This window comes from Sciurus carolinensis, chromosome 12 (genome assembly GCF_902686445.1).
Source record: "Sciurus carolinensis chromosome 12, mSciCar1.2, whole genome shotgun sequence".
NCBI lineage: Eukaryota > Metazoa > Chordata > Mammalia > Rodentia > Sciuridae > Sciurus > Sciurus carolinensis.
Window position 1 is genome coordinate 103,994,848 of NC_062224.1, and position 16,659 is coordinate 104,011,506.

General features: G+C 44.6%; 1 protein-coding gene across 1 annotated transcript in view; it reads right to left on the minus strand.

Annotated features, from left to right (window-relative positions):
* The window catches only part of Cacna1e (calcium voltage-gated channel subunit alpha1 E), a 453,197-nt gene that overhangs the window by 36,084 nt on the left and 400,454 nt on the right, over positions 1-16,659 (minus strand). The window contains 9 exon segments of the mRNA XM_047520455.1: positions 1,555-1,620; positions 4,610-4,735; positions 5,454-5,537; positions 9,485-9,595; positions 10,186-10,350; positions 11,490-11,691; positions 12,511-12,648; positions 13,152-13,312; positions 16,233-16,329. Coding sequence (XP_047376411.1) covers positions 1,555-1,620; positions 4,610-4,735; positions 5,454-5,537; positions 9,485-9,595; positions 10,186-10,350; positions 11,490-11,691; positions 12,511-12,648; positions 13,152-13,312; positions 16,233-16,329 — 1,150 coding nt within the window.

Here is a 16,659-nt window from a genome sequence, read left to right on the forward strand (position 1 = left end):
AGCTGTAAGCTACTTAACCATCCTAACTATCAATGGAGGTAACACTCACCTATGTTTTCACATCACTCCTGAATACATTAGTCAGTATTTGTGCTCTTTTGCTTCCCCCCTCCCTCTTTCCCTCCCTCCCTCTCTTTCTCTCTCTCTTGATATACATGTATGCATGTGTGTGTCCATTCATTTACCACTGTGTCTGGCACACTGAGGAACTCATCACCAGGATCAGTATCATCCATAGCAAGTCAGAATTGGACATGGTGTTACTTTAGCTACTGCTGCTTGAAGACAAAAAGGAGTAAGAGCTATTTTGAACACAGATAAACAGAACTTGATTTAGTCAAGTTTCTTTTGGCTGGTCAAGAATACTGTGATTCTAGGATCAAATTTTGAGGAGTTTGGAGGAACCTAATAGAAGTTATCAAGTCAGTCTTAAGCTTCAGCAGGAATTCTATTTTGAACACTGCTGACATCATCACTAAATCTCCACTGAAATATCCTCAGCAAAGGAGAACTCACTACTTCTCAACCAAGTCTGTCTGCTGCTTGACATTTATGGAAACCAAACTCTACAGTAAAAGAGCTAGAAGAAAAAGAAAGAAGTGCAGCAAGAGAGAGGAGTACAAAGAAGAGATACTCTGGAAATGGTTACTGATGCAGCCAGCTTGAGAGACAGGACAGCAGCTCCAGGTGGCAGACACCGCTGAGAAGGCAGTTGGCAGTCCGAAGGCAGCCAGACTGCCTGGCTGTGGGAGACTGGCAGCTGAAGTCCTTTGCTGGGGTTTGATCATGATCTCTCCAAGCCAGAGAGCTAGCCCTTCTGAGATAAGCAAAAAGGCTGGGTATCCAATCATGCCCATAGGATGTGCTGCTGGCTATTACATTGTAGTTCACAGACACCATTGCCTTTGAACGAGCTGATACCTCTTCTGCCTCAGCAACCTCTAGTTACCTGTATAAATGCCCAGTGTGGGAATTTGAGCTGCTTCTCAGGTTCTGCGACTGGGGAGGATGTGGTAAACCATAGGAACTGTCCAGCAAGTTGTATGGCCCTCTGAGATAGGAATCAGGCAGAATGTGGCCTTTGGGTCTCCCTAGGATAGACAGGCTGCCAGGAACTCTGAGTTGTTCACAAAGGTGAGCCTTAAGGCATACATTTCAGCCAGTTAAGACTTAACTCAGATGCATCTGGTGTCACCATATACAGGAGGAACAAACATCTAACTTTCTTTTGGGTGAAGTCTAAATATCAGAAATCCTGAGAAATGGATTATAAGGTACACCCCCTCCTTAGTCTCCTTGGGGGACCCCTCTGGCTAAGAATAATAGCATCATCTTTGCTTTAATTCTGTTGTACCCCCAGACACCTAACTGCTTATGAAGTCAGCACCATGATCTGACAACCTCAGATGAAGGCCCCGAATAGACCATGGCCTCAGGAAATGCTCTACAAGCAAGTGGTTCAAAGCATCCTCAATCCTGCACACTCAGGTTGCTGTGTCAGAGACCATCTAGGCAAGAGCGGTCCCCCACAAGGGCCCTGATGCATCAGCTCACCTGCATTCCGATGATGGCATAAATGAAGAAAAGCATGGCAATCAAAAGGCAGACATAAGGCAGGGCCTAGAAGGGAAGCAGAGGGGTGATGGTTAAAGAAAGGCGGCTTCCACACTCAACAATCTGCAGTCACAGGCAGTGTAGGAAACTTTACCCTGGGGCTAATCTAAACAGAGGACTCAGACTCTATTCCTTGAAGCTGTTGGTTTTGTGCAATACTTTAGATGACCATGTCCTCCAACAGAAATGTAAACAACTGGCCATAGGGAGTCTTGTAACTGACCTTCTTTAAAGAATATTCACTCATCTAGAAATGTAGCCCAATCTCCAAGGAGAGTTCCGAAGACTTTCTGGGCTCAGAATTCCTCTCAACTGGTATGCAGATTAATAATCTAAGCAATTGTGATGCAAACAACACAGCAAACATCTAACTTTGGCTTCCACATCCCTGTACTTCTCCTTCCCACTCCCATACCCCGTGTGGAACCCATAATGGATCATCTGGAAGCACAGTGACTGGGGTCTCCCTTGTTGGTCTATTTCTAGAAGGTTCTTTCATATTCTGATGAAACATCATTTATCAGTGCTTAAACCTCCTGATGTTTCATTATACTTCATGTAAAATTCCTCAAAGCCTGTTAAGTGTTAGCCATGAATCCACATGATGTAATCCACATTGTATATGCTTATTGCCACTATGGGATGACAGCATTTCAGTGTTAGGGTGGAGAGCAGTGGAGGAGATACAGGGTAGAGCTGCGCTTAGTGACTGGGGGAGGGTGTAGTCACAGGCAGTATGAATTTGGAACCATGACAAGATGCCACTTCTAGGGTGATCTCCACACTGGCATGAAGTCCCTCTTCTTTACCATCCATTATGCTCCCTGGCAGATAGCACTACTGTGAATCTCCACCCTGTCTTGAGTGTGTACACCAGGAGTCCCTGGAGACCTGCTAAAGGCTTTCAGGCTGCTAGAGCAGAGCAGAGCTTATCAACAGAGCTAATGAAATGAGGAGCACCATGAGACTATTTGCAACTTGAATAGAGGAGAAAATTAAAATGCAGCTGGAAGCTGGTGGAGAGTCCCCTCTCCAGTGAAGTGCGGACTCCCAAGATCTAAGGAAACCACGGGGTGGGGTTCCCAGGGGACACTGGGAAAACTGCCTCTGGGGCTGAGAGGAAGGAGGCTGGGTTTCTGGCCACCTGGAGCACTGCTGCCTTCTATCTTTACTTCCTGTCCTTGTTCCACCTTCTCCACTCAACAGTCTCAAGTCCTAGTTCATCTCTCCCTACTCCCAGCTTTAGGGAGAAGACCAATGATTCCATCTGTTCTCCTTTTTTGTCACACCAAAAATTCCAACACAGAATAAGGGAGAAGCAGGAGGAACTTCTGAGGAGGGGACAGGTGGTGAGCTGGACGATGCTGCAGGCTGGGTGGGGAGGTCCAGGTGACACTGCTTGTTTTGTGCTGCTCTCTGCATTGTACCTGCAAAGGTGAGCTTGGTTAACCTGGCTTTTAAGAAATCGGCTTCTGTGTCCCAGAGCTGTTCAGAAAAGGAACATGCCTATCTATAACACTGTCACCTGGAGGCAGGTTCACCTGTTCTCTGTAGCATTCACTAGAATAAGCCACCATGTGGCCATTAATTTTTGACATCCCTTTCTTTAACCTCAATAGTGCAATATCACACAGACTTGGTGACTGTGATAAAAATGACAGGATGACACATATTTCTTAAGAGACTCGCTAACAACTGAAGCTTGTTGGACAGTCCTCTGAAAATAAAAAACAGCTTTAAAAGCATCACTTAAGACTCAGATGGTAGATTCTTGCAAAGGTTTTAGGTTTCTCCTCTGTCATATGACTTTGGAAAAATAGTTTTCATTGAGATGAGGCCTCTGTGGGAGTTATCATTCCAAACACTCACTTGGATAAGATAAAAATGTCAAGGTTGCACCTAGGAGCCTCAACATCCTTGCAATTGGTCTCACATCTCAGACCCTGAAGTCTTTGATGAAGAAGTAAACCAGTAATCATGATGTGGGGTGAACTCCCTTTCTAAACGATGGCAGACCATGAATTAACTGGACTGCCCTCTTTAGTTTTTAAATTGAGATATATAATTAAAATAAGGAAGACAATTTGGTGAATTATCTCTCAGTTTTGAATCACTTAATTTCATCAGATTTTAAACACATCAGTTAAAAGCTTTGTGGTTTTTTTTTTTTTTTTTAGCATGAGAAAAAGCCATTTGAACAATACATAACCTCCAAAACCTTAAAAACAACTCATTTATGGTTACTTGCTAGAGCTCAAAATAAATATGTTTGAAAAACTTTTTTTTTTTTAAACTGGAAGTTCCTGCCATTGAAGTGGGTCTTGGGTGTTGATTTGTAATTTACCTGTATTATACATACACTGATTTATGGCCCCAGAAGACTGTGTGTGTAAAAGAATACCCTGTATTAACTTGCCCAGACATTCTTATTTGTAGGACACAGAGGTGACCATTAGCACACCACACATTCAGTGGCTGAGGAAATAGACACTGATGAAGACATGGAGGAACTGAGCATGAATCATCTTGCTAGGAGACACACTCAAGGAATCCTCTGAAAAAACATTACGTGAAATAAAATCACTGTCAAGTCCCTGAAAATACAGAGGACATCTGATTACAGGTGGCTGGCTCTTTGCTTGGGTGGGATTACTCAGGGCAATCTGGAATACCAAATATCAAAATACTTAAATACCTCTTTATGAAGAGGAGCTACTTTATAAAGCATGTACCCACCCAGCTTCTGCAGAGAGAGAGGAGGCCTGGATTACAAAGTCAAGGTGACTCTTTAAAGTAAAAGTCTACCCAATAGACATGAGCTATTCGCTGTCTAGATAACCTGTGCTATTAACTAAGAAGTGCAATATTTATTAACGCCTCCAACTAACACCCATTTAACTCACTTCACCTTCCCAGAGGTAAAGGGACAAATGGAATGATGTTGGTGCCCAGTGCCATCTGGATCAATCCTCAGAGAACACCTGGTGCCTCTTACCTTAAAGGACTGCACAAAAGTCCAAAGTAAAATACGAATGGTATAGCCCTGGCGCAGAAGCTTTATGAGGCGAGCAGCACGGAAGAGCTTCAGAAAGCTCATATTGAAGCCACTGGTGTTCACCAGCTGGTGGACCAAAAGGAAACATGCAATTAGTGACATTATGGTCATTTAGAAAAATCTAAGCACTAGTATTTGCGTATTTATTTCTCATTCAGACCATAAAATAGAACACAGTCTCTTTGTTAACCCCAACTGCAGCTGATGGGCCAGCCAGTGAGTCCATCTTTCTAAGCCTTCCCAGGCCTACCGTCTGCTCCCAGGTAGAAGGGCAAGGGAATCACTCCCAGCCATGTGAGGCAAAATTGGTCTCCCTAGCCTCTACCAAGTGGTCTGAAGTCTGCACCGAGGAGCCAAAAGAGCACATCTCGTAATGCCTCCAGTATTCAAAGAGTTACAAGGAGTTTTCCAAGTCTTCTTTAGAATGAGCAAATGTGGGGAACCAATTCAGGTCCAAGGATGTAGAGAGCAAAGACACTGTGCCTTTTTTGAGACTCTAGCAGAACACTGCATACCAGGTTTCTTCTGACATCCTCTGTTCCACTCACCCCACTAGCTGTCTGTTGTTCGAGTCAAGCAAGGAAAGCTTTCCATGAGGTCCTGCACCACTCCACAGTTTGCGTTCCCTGGCTAATGCTCAAGGGTGAGGGAGTGAACGCCCAGCAATTAATGAGAGGGGGACACATTTTGTTTGTTGGGTTACAAATAGACTGAATGTGAAGAGGATTTTTTTAATGCTATTCTAGGGTTGAGCTTAAAGACAAGGGTCTCATGAGTCATTCACCTTGCTGTCGGTCAGGATGATTTCTGTGATGCTGCCAATCACAGTGATGAAGTCAAAGATATTCCAGGTGTCTCGGAAATAGTTCTGCCAAGTGAATTCAGTCATAGGAACATTAGAGAAAGGGGAAAAAGTGAGGGGGAAAAAAAAAAAAACGAAAGGCATCTTTCATTATGTAACTTTGTCACTTGGAATTAAAACTTGTCAATTCATGCACAAGTTCATTCTAACTTTGGCTTCAGTTTCCTATTTCTAACCAGAAATTCCATTTCTCTTTTACTAATTTGGGAACTTCTCCTTTGGAAAGCAGTTCCATCACTATTTGAAGACCTTATTTTTGAAACTGTCACTAAAAAGCCTATGTGCAAAAAAATTATTTTTTAGTGAATATTTATTTATTTTTAAACTACTTAGGTATGATTCACAAATTCAAAGTGCCACATATTTAATGGGTACATCTTGGTGAGTTTGGAGATAATTATATGTATGAGACCATTTAAAAACCATCGCACAACCATCACTTTCAAATTATCAATATTGTATCAAATAATCCAGTTCTGACTTTCAACGATCAAAAAAAAAAAAAAGTCCTACATTATAAGTGACTAAAGGTCACAGAGATGCCAAAAAAATCTCCTAACTCCATTGAGCCCTTTCAAACTAACAACTCATTAACAGTAAGATGAATAGACTTCCTCTTCCCCTCTTTTTCTGCTCTGTTACACTTTTGGAGGAGGTATGTCTATGTTAAAACAAACAAACAAACAAGGAAGCAGTAATAAAATAAGCAGATTGAAGGAGATGGAGGAGATAGAAGGGATCTGGAAGATCCACCCACCAGACAACACTCCCCTTAATTAGACAGAGGGCTATGCGCCCATCCTATTTAGTCCAAGTGAACAAAGGCCTTAGATCATGTTACTTACAATAGGGAACTTAGGTCTCCAAAAAGGTCATGCTTGAACCTGGGCAGCACCTCCCTTAAGAGATTCTCAGGGCACTCCAGATATGTCCCCTGTCCCAGCCTTACAACTGGCATCAATAAATCCCTACTATATGTTCCAGGCCCTTGGAATTCTTTCAACTCATTTATTCTTCTCGTGGATCCTATAAGTAGGTGGTGATAAATGTCCCATATCCATAAAGTACTAAGTGGAAGGGTTGGCAAGAGAAGTGAAGAAAGATGCAATAGAGAGAGGAAAGGAGCATGCAGAGAGCGTAGTTGTGTTTAACAAGCGTCCATGTATCCAAGGCAAAAAGGTAGTAGCTCCTGCAACTTCATTTTTTGGGTGAGAAACGGGCTGCTTCGATTCAAAAGGCACGTGCATCTCCTGGGCATATAGAGAAACTGATGCACACAGCTTCACTGGGAAGCGTACTTTCCATTAGGTTACTTAGGTCATGAGTGGTGGGGCAAACTCAGGTCTCTGAATTCCTCAATTTTCAGTGCTCTATGCCCCAACCTGGGTATACTTCCTAATTCTTGGCTCAGACAGGATCAGAAGACTTTGGGTTCTAGTTGAGGATGTTTTACAATAAAGAGCATATTATAGCATAAAATAGGAGAGTGTAGTACAGTACAGATCTGTGGTTTCACTTTCCACTATTTCAGTTACCTATAGTCCAAAACTATTAAGCGGGAAATAAATAATTCATAAGTTTTAAATTGCACAGCATTCCAAGTAGCATGATGAAATATTATACTGTCCTGCTAAACCCCAAGGACACCAATCATTCCCCTTTTTCCAGCGTATCCATGCTGTGTATGTTACCCACCAGTCACATAGTTGCTGTCTAGTTATCAGATCAACTACAGTGCTTTGTTCACTAATCCTTATTTAATAATGTCCCCAGAGCACAAAGTAGTGATATTGGCAATCCAGATATGCCAACGAGACATTGTACAGTATTTCCTTTAAGTGAAAAGATGAAAGTTCTCAGCTTAATAGGAAAATAACACAGTACCGCCATGTGCCACATAATGACATTTCTACTGATGACAGATACACTCATAATATTATATTGCCTAGCAATGTTGTAGCCATCTTAGTTTGTAAGTACACTCTGATATTCACGCATGCTCAGGTCACCTAATGATGTGTTTCTCAGAATGTATCCTGTGTTGGAGCCATGCATGGCTATACATACACAGGGCCTAGTACCATTCGCGGTTTCAAGCATTCACTGGGGATTTTGAAATGTGTCCCTGACAGATAAGAGGGGACCACTGTATAGACTAGTAGATTATTGTGAGCTCTGAAGTCAGACAGGCCAGCCTTAGCAAAGTATTCATCCTTTACTGGGCTCCAGCTCATCCACAAAAGAAAAAAATAATGCCAATCTAACATAAAGCTGTTTAGAAGATAAAATAAATATTTAAAGTGATCAGTTACAAGGTATATCACTTCTCTCTCTCTTTTTCTTGTTCCCTTTCCTTTTTATTTCCACTCTGCTTTCCAATTCTACTACCTTTTATAATGTAATCTTTAAAAATATAGTGAATTTTTTGAACTTTGATTTCCCCATTAAATCAACTGTAATAATAATGGCCATAAAGATAATGATGACATCTGCCACATCCATTTCAGAGTCACTCAGATCTAATAAAATAGTATATTGGGGTATTCTGAAAACCCAGGGTACTATATCAATATAAAAGATTTACCAGGACTAGTGGTGCCGTTCACAGTGTGAATGCCTCGAGACCATGAATGAGAACATAGGGTGAGGGTGGGAAGGGGGCGGGCCTCAGGGCCGAATCCTCCAATTAAGCCTGTGAGTATGGATTCAGCATTAACCATAATTAGACAAATAATTGGCGACTAAGTCACAGACACTGTCAATACCGTACGCAAGTCATTAAGATGCATAGAGAAACTCTTCCTGTTGTGACTCTGGCTTCTCTCTCTCAGTTCACCCTACTTGGGGCTCTTTTGTTCCACAACGGCATCTCTGATGGTAGTTTCTTACCTTTTCATTTCCCCAATTCTTAAAACACTCAAAAAGGAGTCAAGCACCCCACAGTGCAACGCCCCTCCATGGGCTTCCTTCAACTCTCCTCCCTGAACAATCCAACTAATAGTTTTTCAAAGAACCAGGAGACCAAAAGCAAACCCCACAATCAGCACTGAAAATGAGCAAACGCAGCCCAGGGTCCCTGTTAAAGCTGCTACTAGTCTAGTAGAAAGGTTTCCTTTCTTGTAGGGAAAGCCATATACACACAGAAACTTGAAATGGTAGCCCACACCCTAAATAAGGTGAGGCAGCTGTCAAGTGGGCTTATCTGCATCCCACTGAACTCAGCGCAGGCTGAAGGGTGTGGGGTATGGGGAGGCAGGCGGGGAAGGGATTATTTTGTTTATAGGACACTGAAGCAAAGGCCAGGTTTTCTTAACACTTGAGAGCAGATGCAAGAATTTGCCAAACAATTAAAATTAGTAGTTGAGAAGTAAAAGGAGATCTCGTGCCAGAAAAATTTATCAGAAAAATTCATCGCCATCCCTCCCAAACCCAATTCCAGAACCCTCCCCACACCTACACCGGGTCATTGAACTTTGTAAGCAGAAGAAATAAGCATTTATCTTCATTGGCAGAAATTACTCTTTATGCTACCGAGAGGACTAACAGGTAAATCTATTTTTTGCTATATAAGAGGTTATGAGGGACAGGTATTTTTCCATTCGAGTCATAAAATTCTCACTCAAGGTTTATTGTCAAATCTTTGTTGTGCATCACTATTCATAAATTGAAGTTTTAGTAAAACCCAATGACGGAATTTGACAGGCCCAGGGCAGATGGTGAGGTGGGTCTGGAGCTGGGGAGGTGACTTCCTTTACCCTCTCCCCACGCCCCTCACACATCATCCTCTCTCTTAGGCAGTTTACTGAGTAGTCAACACCAGCCCACAATTAGGTGGACAGGTGTGTGAACAATTTCTGGAATAGCAGTAACCACCCCTCTTCCAACAAAGGCTGGGAATGTCTCCAAATGGAAGAGAAGACAAGCCTAATGCTGGAATTGATTCAGTGACGTACCAGGAAGCCAAAAGCGATGATCTTTAGGACACATTCCAGGGAAAACACCATGGTGAAGGCGATATTCAAGTACTTGAGGGCCAGTTCATAGGTACAGGGAGCAGAGTAGTACTGCCAAGGAGAGAAAGAAGAGACAGTCACAGCCTCAGAGGGAGGGGTCACGCATGCACTGAGGCCAGCCCTCTCTCAACCTGGCCTCGGAGGAAACTGGTGCAGGAAGAGAATGGACATCTAGTGCTGGAGAGAATTACGGATCCTGCACAGCGAACAGAGCAAAACTGCCCTGCGCCCTCCTAGACTCTGAAAGATAAAATCAGCAGTCTCCCTAGAGATGAAGGTGGCAGGGCAGAAACATTTCCCAGAGTTGGGCACTTAACCAGTTAGTATTAAGTAGGAGCGAGCTCTCCTAACGCTCCGACACACCTTTAAACCTCTCCATGTCTGAAGGGCATTTTTCACCCTGGTTGGGGACTGACTCCACCTTCTCAGGTCTTGGAAGCTCGGGACAACTAGGATGTTTCCCTGCATTTGCTAATGGACCCCTGGAGTCCAAGGGGCTGGGCTGTTGAATGAGGGGAGATTAAAAGAGACCCCCACCGGTGGAAGTGTGGGTAGAGAGGCACAGGCTGCTATTCCCAAGGCCTCTGGGCACACAGGGCTGTTGGGGGAGGGAGAAGTCACTGGGTTCACCTTCCTCTCACCTTCATCATCAGCACGACAGTGTTCAAGGCAATCATGGCCATGATGGTATACTCAAAGGAAGGAGACACCACGAAGTGCCACACACGATACTGGAAGGTGTGCCTGTTCTGTGGCATGTAGCGGGTGAGAGGCTTGGCACTGATGGCGAAGTCGATGCATGCCCGCTGCGGAAAAGTCAGTTATTAGTCTAAGCTCAGAGCCCCTAGGCCTTGCACAGTGGTGGGCTCTCTCCAATGGCTAGCAGAGGACAGCCCAGGGGTAAAAGGGCAGGACCACAGAGAAGCAAAAACATCAACAGCGATCATCTAGACACAACTACCGGCAATGAGTTTGCAAAACTGGACACATTCTGTCACGTGGGACAAGGACTTAGTGGTTGTTACTAAAGTCCTTTTATACAGTGTGTAGCTGAGATACGTAAGCAGGAAGCATTCCCTGATGCTCTTAGAACTGAGGATCTACAGGCTGAGAATCTCCTATCTAAAATGCATAGGGCCAGGCATGGTGTTGCATACCTATCATCCCAGTGATTTGGGAGGCTGAGGCAGGAGGATTGCAAGTTAAAGGCCAGCCTCAGCAACTTAGTGAGACACTGTCACAAAATAAAAAATAAAAAGGGTTGGAGATGTGGCTCAGTGGTTAAGTGCCCCTGGGTTCAATTCCTGCTACCAAAATGAGGCCAGAAATGTTTGGGATTTCAGATTTTTTCCTGATTTTGGAATATTTGCATATACAGAATGAGCTATCTTGGGAACCAAACTCCTAGCAGCTTCAGACATGTAGCCTGAAGGTAATTTTATATATTTTTCATAATTTTCAACTTTTTAGGTTGTGAAATTTCCCACCTGTAAACTTATGTTGCTGCTCAAAAAGTTTTGAGTTCTTAGAGTTTTGGGGATTTTTGGATTAGAAATGTTCAACCTGTATTTGCCTATACATCTCAACTTATAGTTCCTGACAGATTCGAGTTCAGTTCCATTATTAAGCAACACCACCAACTATGAAACCCAATGTATCAAAGCTTTGCTTGCTGCTTGAAAAGTAGTCATGAGACGTATTTCCTACCCTTAGAGCAAACACATACCATGAGGGTCACAGTCAGATGAGCAAATATCTTAATATTATAATTGCGGCATGCATCTTTTCCTTCTAGACTTGTCTAATGATGGAATAACCCATTTTCCCATCTTCTCTATAATTCCATTATAAAGTTAGGAAAGTGCAATCTTTCTTCACAATCCCCACGACCAAAGAGTTCTTTCTGAAGCCCCTGCTGTTCCAGGCTGCAGGCCCCTGTGATTACCTCATTCTTCTCCAGGCTGCACTCCTCCATCATCTTGTCCCCCTGTTCCTGGAAGGTGATGATGATGAGAGCCACGAAGATATTGACAAAGAAGAAAGGGAAGACCACAAAGTAGACCACGTAAAAGATGGACATCTCCATGCGGTTGCTGCGGCTTGGGCCCCGGTCTTCCTCTGTCACGTCTACGGAATGCTGCAGAACCCTGTGGGGACAGAATGAGGGAACACTCATGGCAGGTGACAGTCTTGGCTTCATCGGGAGATGTTCCGCTATGACGGTTCTTTATGGAACTATTTGACTTTGCAGATCCTCCATTAGTTTGGGGTCCTTAAGCAAGTTGAAGACGCACTGGCCCCCTAACCCATTGCTTTTTCTAGTTCCTTTTCCATTTACACCCAATTTCTGATCAACAGAATGACACTATTTTAAAGTTTAGGTTGTCATATTCAATAACCAAAGACTCCTGGATAGCCATTTGACTTTTTCCTGACAACTAGAGTATTCTGCCACCATAAAGTAGTGCAAGTCTCTGAGAAATTAGCCTTCAGCTAAGGGCAGCCCGAGGACCAGCATTCTGTTGTCTTCTTCAGAAGAAGATCATGGGAAGAGTCAGTGGGTTCTGCCAGCTCATCCTTATTCTTCCATCCTCAGGCCCTCAGATGCAAAGCCAACTTGGTTGATAAATTTGTCTAAAATAGGCCCCAGGGAGTCTCCTGAGGGGTGGAGAGCTGTTGAAAACCCACTGGTTCTATAGGAGTAAGATGACTCTACTCAATTCCTCAATAATTGGCTAAAACAATTAAGAGTTTCAAATATTTCCCTGACTTTGTCCTCCAAACCTCTCTCTTTGCCTGAAGGATATTCCTTCTTCCTCTCTTATCTCACCCACTCATAACCACTTACTTTCCCTGGTACAATAACAAAGGATTAGACTTGTTCATCTTGAATCAGCTTCCGAAGGCACCCAGGTGGTCCAATCCCAGCTCACAGACAAGTGAACCAACTGCAGCCCCTCACTCACTGAGGCCATCCTTCCCCTGTGGAGACTGTGAATAGGGTCAGCAGGGCCCAGATGATGTTGTCATAGTGGAATTCATGGCGCTTCCATTCCCGGCCCTTCACCTCCATCTTGTTTTTTTCGTGGTCTACGTAGTTGCCTCTAAAACCAGAGTAGAAATGAAATAGGGCCTCTTCACTATAACTTGTGAAAGAATTGGTAGATACTACAGATGTCAAGAATGCGGGGTACTGATCATGGCAACGGAAATACAAAGATGGAATTTTTTTTTAAAGTAGGTATTTCCATGGGATAAAAATGGAATCCCAGCAGATGTGGGATGAAATTCTAACCTTTTATTAGTTTACTGGTAACGCTGAGCAACTTAAATTTTGAATCTCAGTTTCCACATCCATAATGTACAAATAAAACCCATCTCAACAGATCATTAAAATGACAAAAAAAAGCAACGCAAAAGGTCTTTTACCATGTTTCACACAAAAGAGGTGTTCAGAAAAGTTAACCAACTTTCTATTTTATCTTTCTACTGAAAGATGAATGGAAATGGTGAGAGAAAGGAGACAGAGTCCACTGTGGGGGACGGTGAGGATCTTAACAGGACATGGCATAGCAAAAAGTGAGTGGTATGCGCTCTTGGAACTCACATGCACTCCTTCTCTGTGTCCTTGGAACTGTCTGTACAATAAAAGAACTTTCCTTTGAAGAGCTGAACTGCGATGACAGCAAAGATGAACATGAAGAGCTTGTAGACGATGAGTATGTTGAAGACATTCTTTAAAGAAGTCACCACGCAGTCGAACACCGCCTGTGGACAGCAGCAAAGGGCCCCGGTGCATGAGTGCCTTGATGGCTTGTGCAGCTGCCTGGAGCTGAGGTGGGCCACACCACCACTGAGAAAGCACCCCCAGAGATGTCACCCAACTCAGGGGTGATCCTCATGGATGCTGGTCATGGTGGCAAGGACCTGCCACCCGGGACAGGAACACATGCTCTAAATCTGAAGGTCGACAGCAACAGAGGGGGTTCTTTTGGATTCCAGTTGGAATTCTCAGTGTGAAACGTAGAAGTTTAATGTTGGAAGGGATCTTTGAGATCATTTAGCTTATTTTAACCATTAACCCTGACCTTACACACATTAGGTGACATCTGTAGCTTTGTTTATTTACTATTATCTTATTTTCACCCTTCCTAAATGGATCAGGTGATACCACATTCTCATCTTTGATCACTTCCATGGTACTCTGTCATAAGTTCAGATATTTGCTCTGATAATGTTCAATGCTTCATGTAAACATCTTCTAGCTTAAAGCTGGTTGCATTGGGGATGAAGATCAACAGAAGTGACCTGGCGAGGACTGAGATCCACCCCGTCTTAGAGATGGGGAGGCTGGGGGATGGAACCTGGCACCTGCAGTTCAGTTGAAACATGACACGTCTCCAGAGACCTCCCCTTCTGGGTCCTGAGCAGTGAGGAACTGCCTGGGAGTTGAACACATTTCAAACCATTTTTAGGCTATTTTCTAGGTTTTGAGGTTTAGCTCACTGGAGAGCGTGTAGCCCCAGTAGCACCACGTTTGTGTGGTTTCTTCTTTGCAGCGCTGGGTGAAGCATGGCTGGTGTAATTAGTTCAGCACTGCAGGGAATGTGAGTGACACGCAACCTGGTGGCAGCAACAGAGCCACCTACGTCTCCCTCAGGTTATCACTGCAGCGCCGGGAGACAGCACTCTCTTGTTTAATGGAATTAACCAAGGCCGTGTCGCCTTCTCCAGCCTGTTAACTAATCTCCTCAAACCATGTGTGCTCCTCAGGACTCCCAGGTGCCTGGGCAGCAGCTAACAGGGTTGGGGCCCCCGGCAGCCTGGGCAAGGAGCACAAAGGAATGGGCACTTACAGGCACAGGTCAGACCAGTTGCTGTGCTGGTGGGAAGGTACAACTAACAGGGTGGGTGGAAGGTCCTGCTCTGGAAGGGGAAGGCAGGGGAGGGGAGGCAGGGAGGAAAGCAATTGCAAAGCCACTTCCTTCTTTTTTAAAAATATTTTTATTAGTTGATGGAACTTTATTTACTTATTTATATGCAGTGCTGAGAATCGAACCCAGTACCTCACACGTGCTAGGCAAGCACTCCACCACTGAGCCACAACCCCAGTCCCAGCCACTTCCTTTTGAGCAATAAGTGTTTCTGGTTGGGAGTCCACACACTGTGCCAGGTTCTGGGCTCAGACAGGAAGCCTCAGCCAGTTCTGGGCCTTTCTGAAGGAACTTTCCTCCTTCCTTCCATCTGTTGGTCCATCCATTCATCCATCCCTTGCTTTTGGTAAGCCTAGCTTGTTTTGCCTCCACTTTGCAGAGCAGAAAGAATAAAGCAGCCATGCTCTGAGATCAACAGGGTGTTGGGGGTAATGGTGGGGAGCTTCAGAGGTTATGAGAACCCAGCAGGAAATGGGAATTGGAGCTTGGGAGAGAGGGAAGCTTTGTCCTCTGAGAGAGCAGGCCTAGGCTGGCCAGAGGAATTGTTGGGTTTTCTTGCAAGGACCACTCACGTCAGCTCACTCATCTACACCACAACACATGTGTTACAAAGTGCTTCCATTTTCCAGCTGGAAGATGCTTCAAGACTAAGTTGCTGGCTGTGGACCACAGAGCTCCCAAGTCTCAGAGCTGAGCCTGGCACTCACGGAGTCCCCAAACTGTGCTATTGAAAAGTCACCTGGGGAGTGGGGTTTAGGAGGCCTAGTTCCAAGCTCCTCCTCCGGACAGCCTAGCTTTACTATGCTGGGGTGAATCTGTATTTTCATCCCGTGATCCTGATCCAGGGAATTAAATCTGCTTCCAGAGAGGTATTCTGGTGTAGCACCTGAAGACGGGGCTTGTCCTAGGCTTGCTCCACCGGCTGTGTGGCCCGGGTGGCAGCAGCAGGACTGCGAGGCTATGAACTGGGAGCTGAGAACCCACAGGGATTCAGGAAGGGAGAACTTCCCTTCTGTGGTGCCTTAGTGTCCATCAACAATGCACGTCGGGGCACAGGGGAGTGTGGCAAGTTCAACAGGCCAGCAAAGCCGAATGGTCAAGCACACCCCGAGAGGCAGGAGGGCCTAGGAAGGCAGACCCAAGGGGCATGAGCAGGAAGGGTACTGGACAAGGAGGAATCTGGATATGATGCCTATTACAGTCCAGGTCTGGGCAGAAGGGGCAACCCACTTACCCTGTTTCTTTTTTGCCTCTGCCAAAAATGCAGAGTGTGTCATTGGACATGTTACTGACTTATCTGTGCCTCAAAAATCCTAAAGGCTACTAAAGGTTAGGGATAGAAGATCCTTTCCTTCCCTGGAACTATGAATAGAGGCAATACCGCAGGTAACACAGCCTCCCCCTGCATGCTGGGTACAACGGGAGCAAAGGGCACCCACGGCTTCCATTCTGGTGTTCTGGGTCCACTTTATGACATAGGAGGCTCCAGAACAAAGCCACACAGGTGCCATCCTGGATGACATGCCACATTAGAGAGTATGAGATGCCATTCAGGCTGGGCTTAAGAGGTGAAGCCCTTTTAGATGTCTTTGGATGTTGTTTATGTTCCTTTGAAACTACGACTACAGCTCAGACAAATGAACCCACGAGAAAGTAATATACCCAGAATAAACTCCCCCAAAGCTGCCCAGCCATAACCAAAGAGAGAAGATAGGAGATGGGGAGTCTATGGAAACAAAGTCTGAAAACATTACCTTGAGCTTGGGCAGACGCTTGATCGTTTTCAGTGGCCTCAGAACTCGGAGCACCCGCAGAGACTTGATGGTCTTGATGTCCCGCCCCTTGTTGGTTCTGCATGGGAGAGGCCCCCAGGGAATCATATGGACAGAGGAGAAATAAAAGCCACAGTAACACTGTTGTATTAGTAAGAACAGGCCAAAAGGGGAAAGATGTGGGCGAGAAGCCCGAAGTAGGGTCAATTGTTGACTTCATCAGGGAAATGCCACCAACAAATATTTCATGAATATTCTCAAACCGCTCCCCAGCGTGCACACATGCACACACATCCATCCACACATACACCCACACATGCACATCCATGTACAGACAGTCCTCCACCTACAATGGATTTTTCAACTGTTGCAAAAGTGATATGCATTCAGGAGAAACTGTACTTTGAAT